This window comes from Corvus cornix, chromosome 13 (genome assembly GCF_000738735.6).
Source record: "Corvus cornix cornix isolate S_Up_H32 chromosome 13, ASM73873v5, whole genome shotgun sequence".
Classification (NCBI taxonomy): domain Eukaryota; kingdom Metazoa; phylum Chordata; class Aves; order Passeriformes; family Corvidae; genus Corvus; species Corvus cornix.
This window is the reverse complement of record NC_046343.1, coordinates 6,821,221-6,827,923: the sequence shown is the minus strand read 5'-3', so window position 1 is coordinate 6,827,923 and position 6,703 is coordinate 6,821,221. Positions and strand designations below refer to the sequence as shown.

Below are 6,703 nucleotides of genomic sequence, written 5' to 3'. Positions count from 1 at the left end.
GCTCCTGGCAGGCTGTGCCATTGCCTGCAGTGCCCCGAGGCCGTTCCTTCCCTGCCTCACCCACGTTAACCCGGCTCCTTCTTTGCCACCACCCTTTGCCCAGCCAGCACAGAAGCCACAGCAGGGCTGGAGGCCCAGTCTGACAGCAGCAAGAGCAGATAAACTCAAGGGACCCCTGGAGATGCTGAAGGCTGCTGGTGTGTAACCTTTCAGGCATCCCAGCCCTGGTGGTACTCACTGGCTTGAGCATCTCTCTGGGGCTGCAAGGCAGCTGAGCTGCTCAGCCCTGCCGGTCCTGGGCAGCACGGACCCCAGGCTGGGTGTGACATACCCGATGGCTGGCATGCAGCCATAGGGCTGTGTTCCCCTGGAGGCAGCCTGGGAGGGTGAGACCTTCACGGCCAGCTAGCACTGGCTGCTCCTTCCTGCCCTGTTTTTCCCTCAGGGCAATGTTCCCTTGGGCTAGCGTTGGTATCTGGAGACCTCGCTCATGTGAGATGGCGTGGGTGACAAGCAGGGCTTTGTTCACCCTGTGCTGCAGTGTGGGACAACAGCCCTGCTCTCCTCCTGGTGCCCCTGGCTGTGCCATGGTGTGCTGAGCCCCCCTGCCCCAGAGGTGCTCACAGTGCCCAGCAGCTCACAGGGTGCTCTAGATATGGGGCTGCCCCATAGAGCCAGGACAAGGCAGCCTTGTGGTTAGAGTGTACATCTATGCTTTAGATGCTCTGGATCCTTCCTTGCTTTGCTCCTGCATGGCTCCTGCTCCCTTCCTCTGTTCCTTGCAAGCTGAAAGCCAGAGGATGGGCTGAGCCCCAGCCTGAGAGGTTTTTGTTACCAAGTACTGTAAGCAGACTCAGACTGAGTGCTATCTACAATAAAACCAAAATTAGGTCTTCACCCCAAAACACCATCTTCCAGCCTCTCCTCAGAGCCCAGACTTGGTCCTCTTCTCCCAGCATGCTGGTGACCAACCAGGTCACCCCATCATGGCCTCTCCTTGCCAGGAGCAGCCCTGCAGAACAGCCATGCTGGTGTCCAAGGACACTCATGTGCCTTAGTGGCCCCAAGCAGCCTACCTGGGACCCCCACCCACACAGCCCTGTGCCCTGGACTAAGCCCAGCCCCTGCTTGCACTCTGCTGCTCAGCCCTGTGTGCTGCAGCCCAAGAATGCCCAAATACCAGGAAAGTGCAAGCAGCCTCAGGACTTTGCTTCAGGGAGTTACAGCTGAATATGCTGCTGCAAACGTCCTGTGGAGCTGGGTCTGTGCTCCTCTGCCTTGCTGCTGCAGTCCCTTTTGGGACCTGTTCACCTCCTGCCGTGTTCCCCAGGGGCAGCTGGGGTCAGTCATAGCTGTAGGTGCACACACCCCTAAACACTGCTCCTCTCTGCTTGCATTTCCTCCAAAACCAGCTCCACCGAGGTGGAGATGTGGGTCCTGGTGCGAGGGAGCAGGGACAGAGGGAGGGGGTTCTCCCTTCCACCTGCCCAGGCAGCTTGGAAAAGTGAATTAAACTCCCTCAATAATGCCTCTGAGCCTATTAGCATTGCAGGCTGTGTGTATGATTTGGAAGGCGTTGTGGGAAAAATATTTCTGCATAGATTTCCCATTGTGCAGCCTGGAGCGGTGGTCAGCGGGGGGAGGGCCAGGGCACTCCCAAAAGGGATTTAAGGGCAGAGTGTAAGGGGGGCTTGCCTGGGGCTCGTCGTCCCCACCAGCTCGCCGCTGGAGCAGTTTGCCCCAAGGATGGCCGGGGTGAGTAAAATCACCGGGGCGAGGTGCCCTGGGCGGGGCTGGGGTTGCGCAGAGGGTGGGTGCTGCTGGGGGGCGGGAGGGCGGCGGCTTCTCACTCCCAGGGGACAGCATTTGTCCTGGAGATCGGAGCTCCCCGTGCCACAAGGAGCACCTCATCCTGCGGGTCTGGGTGCCGGGCAGGGTTGTTCCTTTGTCCCCCAGTTCCACGCCACAGCGGGGATCACATGTCCCCTGTGCCACGGGGCTGTGCCACTGGACAGGGTTTCCACCCAGCTCCCGGCCGTGTAAGTATCAGGTTATGGACTTTGGAGCGTTGGCACGGATTTTGCTTTGCTGTGGGGTAACCTGGAGGTCCTGGCAGCACCGCGGGATGTGAAGGCAGGTTCTCCAGTCCTGGAGCTCCTGCGAAAGGGTGTGCAGGATGGGGGAAGGCACACAAATCCCGGGTATGCCATGCCAAGCACCCCCTTCCCCCCAAGCACAGATGTCACACAATTTGGGGTTTCTGCCTGCCTGACATCCCCACTGGTGCCCCAGCAAGCCACAGCATCACTGCACGGGCTGATGGCCCAGGGGATCCAGACCTGAGCTGTGCCATTGACCCACAGTTACAGGTGCTGTGGGAGCATCTCCAGCTGAGCGAGTGGGTCCTTCCTGGTGCACTTCAAGGCAACTTCCAGGAGCAGAGCATCTCCCATCCCTCCTTCTCTGGCATGGTTTCTGCATTTCAAATAGTTTCAGTGTCAAAGCTGGGATAATCCTGGCTGTGTATTCCTGCTGGGGAGGCTTCTGGGGCAGCAGGACTTTCTGAGCTGGCAGGGGGACAAGCAGGTGTCCTTGTCCTCTCTCACAAGTTGGACAGAGCCAAACAAACCCCAGTCATGCATTGCTCCACTTGTCACTGGGGATGAGAAAGCAGCACAGCTGCTTTAGCCCCATCTTGCTCCAAAATGGGCTGTTTTTTCTGGCAGAGATAGACAACAGGCAGCACCCAGTGAGTGCAGAAGCACTGTGTGAATGGTGGGAGCTGCAAGCAAATCACTGAGGCTGGGTTTTTGTCACATCCCCAGGGTGGTCAGTGCCCGTGGGGCAGCAGTGTCCTCATGCCTGCTGCTTTCCTCTCCCACAGATGCCGAGCTGTGGCCACCTACACTCTGTGCCGAAGCTGCTTTCCCGCAGAAAACGAGTCCCAGCCAGCTCAGAGGGCTCCAGCCTCTGCCGCTGCCTCTCCACCGTGGATCTGGTTGCCTTGGGAGTGGGCAGCACGCTGGGGGCTGGTGTCTATGTCCTGGCAGGGGAGGTGGCCAAGACCAGCTCTGGCCCGAGCATCGTCCTTTCTTTCCTGATTGCAGCTGTGGTGTCTGCCCTGGCAGGGCTGTGCTACGCCGAGTTTGGGGCCCGTGTGCCCCTGGCTGGCTCTGCCTATCTCTACAGCTACGTGACAGTGGGCGAGCTCTGGGCCTTCCTCACTGGGTGGAACCTGCTGCTGTCCTACGTCATCGGTATAAGGCCCTCTCGATCCCTCTCACCACTGTGTTGGTGGCTTTGCTGGGTGTCCTTTGAGACCTCCCAGAACCACCAGAACACAGCCATCACCTCTCCCCAGGTACTGCCAGCGTTGCCCGGGCCTGGAGTGCTACCTTTGACCAGCTCCTTGGCAAGAAGATGGGGAGATTTTTGGGTGCTCACGCAGCCATGAGCTCTGTGGGGCTGGCAGAGCACCCAGATGCCTTTGCTGCTGGCCTGGTGGTCCTGCTGGCAGGTAGGTGCCTCCTTCTGTTCCACCCTCCATCAGGTACGATGAGCTCCTCACCCCACTGTGGGCTCTTTAGGATGGTGCTGACCCCATCTGAGACTTTACCATTTCCCTGAGCAAAGAACGGGGAATAGAAAGGGAATCTGGGGAAATCTGCAAGTTGTCCTGAATTTACCACTGCCCCCCTTTTCCACCCTCCCCAGTAATGTCTACCCTGGCATCATCCAGGGAGCTCATCCAGTTTTGATGTTTTATTCTCCAGGTCTTCTTTCCTTTGGAGTGAAGGAGTCCACCATGGTCAACAGAGCCTTCACAGCTCTCAACGTGCTTGTCCTGCTCTTTGTCACAGTGAGCGGCTTCATCAAAGGTGACACAAGCAACTGGAAGCTCAGGGAGGATGACCTACCACAGGCAGCTGCCCACAAGGCTGGGTATGAGAGGCTTCACTCTCCCTGTGCTGCTTTCAGAGTGGGATGGGAAATCAACCCCCAGTGCTTTATCCCAGGAAATCTCACTTTCTCTGTTTGTCCCTCTTGGCAATGTGTCAAAGAGCCAAAGTCCTAAGCCCTGCTGGGTTGATGCTGAGGGCTGAGCAGGTTGCATGGACTGTTCATCCTGGATGACCCCAGCCTGGGATCCCATTGCACTGACCCCCCTGCGCTGCCTGACTCTTCCTCCTCCTCCCAGGAACCAGTCCATGGCCAACAACATGACCAGTGCCTTTGGGGTGGGAGGCTTCATGCCGTATGGTTTCACTGGGACCTTGGCTGGGGTCTCTACCTGTTTCTATGCCTTTGTTGGATTTGACTGCATTGCTACCACAGGTAAGTGAGGTGGGGGTGCTGCTGGTGAGACCCCCCTGCAGGCTGGGAGGCTGTGGCAGTGACTGTCCCCACAGCCCTGGGAACTGGTGTAAGGCTGGGAAATGGGCACATTCCCAGCTCTGTGCTGCAGCCACCCTCTCCTGCCCGTCCTAAGAGTCCACGTGAAATGTCTAGGCTAATCCTGAAGGAGAGATGTTCTCTATCCCAGTATCCCTGGGGCTCAGGAGGTCCAGTGGTCCTTGCTAGAAGGTCTCTGTGTCCTCTCTTGGGGGGATATAGGATCTGCTCTCCAGCCTGAGCTGGGCTCTTAGCATGCCATGCACATTAAATGAGCATCTGTTCCTACAGCTGAGCTTGTCCTCCCCAGGGGAAGAAGTGGGGGACCCGCAGAGATCCATCCCCATGGGCATCATCCTCTCCCTCCTCATCTGCTTCCTGGCATACTCTGAGGTGTCTGCTGCCCTCACCCTGATGATGCCCTACTACCTCCTAGACACCATGAGCCCACTCCCAGTGGCTTTTGAGTACATTGGCTGGAGCAGTGCAAAGTACGCTGTGGCTGCGGGGTCACTGTGTGCCCTGACCACCAGGTGAGGGGCATCCTCTGATGGCGGTTCTATGGTTCAGAGCAAGGGACTGGATCTGTAACACATCCAGGAGATGTCCCCAACCCCTTCCTCCTGAATTCCTCCTTGCCTTTCCTGCTTGGCCAAAATCCCTTCCACACAAATCCTGTTGTTCCCAGCCTGGCCCTTCCTGATCAGGGAGAGCAGCCAAACCCCTTGGTGTGACACTGGAGGAAGTGGTCAGGTGACACTGTGTCCACAAGAGTGGGCTGGGGTGTTCTGGCATGCACAGGGCTCCTGGTGACTGCAGACATCTCTTCCCTGATAATGTCCCTCATCTGATGATGAGGAAGGTGATGATCTTGTCAGAATGGTCTTGAGAAGGTCATGGAACATACAGGTGAATGGGAGTTCCCTTGGGAGCAAAAGACAGGATGGCACCTCCTGGATTCCTCCCCTTTTCTCCCCCATCTCCTCTCTCATGCAGCCTCCTGGGCTCCATGTTCCCCATGCCATGGATCCTGTATGCAATGGCTCGAGACGGGCTCCTCTTCAAACCTCTGGCCAAAGTTAGTCGCCGTCAGTGCCCGGTGGTAGCAACTCTGGTGTCTGGGGGAGTGGCAGGTGAGTGAGTGCTTGGCTTACCCTTAACTGTGAGCAGGGCTTGGTGGGTGTCCTCTCTCCCTCTCACTTGCCTGTAGCTGTTTGAGCACTGTCTCTCTGCCCAGAGACAGACCTCCTCATGGTGGGCCAGGACCATGGCCTCGATGGTGTTCCAGACACTGGTTCAGCCTCTCTGCACTGCCAGGCAGGAGGTGACAGGATGCTTCGTACTGGTGCCCAAAGCATCACCAGTTCATCGAGGTTCTGTTGCAGTGGGTCTCAGGGGGACATGGGGAGGTCAGGACAGTATGACTGAGGTGGGCAAAGCAGCACTGCCAGCTCTGCTGGGAGGCTGAAAGGGCTTTTCTCCCTGCAGCTCTCCTGGCCCTTCTCTTTGACCTGAAAGCCCTGGTTGACACCATGTCCATTGGCACACTGCTGGCCTACTCGATGGTGGCTGGCTGTGTGCTGCTGCTCAGGTGAGACTGCTGGGGACAGGGGACAGGGCTCACCCAGCTTCTGATGTGGGCCATGCCTGGGGCAAGGCTGTGGCCTGGGTGCACTGCAGGTGCAGGTTTATGTGCATTGATATCCAATGTCTGCTCCTCAGGTATCGGCCTGAACCCAGCACCTGGGACACTCCTGTGGGGAAGGTCCCAGCTGTGCAGCTCTGGTGGGACCACTTGGTTCGGCCGCCCCCCATCCCACCCCTCGCTCCTCTGCTGTGGTGGTCTGGGCTCTGACAGCTGTAGGTGTGTCTGGGAATGATGGATGGGCTCCACAGGGAGCTGGTGTGGGGGGACCCATGGGGGGCATCCTTACTGTAGCAAGGGCTGGCAGGTTCCTGCCCAGTGGAAACCCCCCAGCAGCAGATGCAGGGGCTGCCTGGCTCCTTCCTGCCCTCACCCCACGGCCACGCAGCTGGCTGCCCCAAGAGGACCTCAGGAAACCTCCCACTCCCTCTGCTTCCCAGACAGGAGAGAAAAGCGAAACCCACCACGAGAAGCCACCCAGCTGTGTCCCCTGGTTGTTCTTTGTCCCACCATGGCAGCCTGGGAGAGGGATGGGCCCAGCCCAGGGAAGCTGCCCTGACACTGTGGTCCCTCTGCAGCCGCCCTGGCCTGTGCCCTGAGCTGGGTGAGCGCTGCTGGGCTGCCCTGCCTGTGGGCTGCAGGTGCCTGGTGCATCACAGCTCTGGC

At 58.5% G+C, this 6,703-nt stretch overlaps 1 protein-coding gene across 1 annotated transcript; it reads left to right on the top strand.

The window, feature by feature from the left end:
• The first annotated feature begins 1,678 nt into the window (after window positions 1-1,678).
• Window positions 1,679-6,338, top strand: LOC104689690 (cationic amino acid transporter 2-like). Its single transcript, XM_019285985.3, has 9 exons — window positions 1,679-1,755; window positions 2,885-3,257; window positions 3,362-3,517; window positions 3,774-3,942; window positions 4,199-4,335; window positions 4,703-4,925; window positions 5,389-5,525; window positions 5,881-5,983; window positions 6,115-6,338. The coding sequence occupies exons 1-9, from the start codon at window positions 1,747-1,749 to the stop codon at window positions 6,245-6,247; spliced, it is 1,440 nt and encodes a 479-aa protein (XP_019141530.2). The 5' UTR covers window positions 1,679-1,746; the 3' UTR covers window positions 6,248-6,338.
• The last annotated feature ends 365 nt before the right edge of the window (window positions 6,339-6,703 follow it).

Excerpts from the sequence above, each read along its gene's own strand:
- LOC104689690 (XM_019285985.3), top strand. Across the intron at positions 4,336-4,702 it reads TGACTGCATTGCTACCACAG|GGGAAGAAGTGGGGGACCCG; the intron begins GTAAGTGAGGTG and ends TGTCCTCCCCAG. Across the intron at positions 5,526-5,880 it reads GGTGTCTGGGGGAGTGGCAG|CTCTCCTGGCCCTTCTCTTT; the intron begins GTGAGTGAGTGC and ends TTCTCCCTGCAG.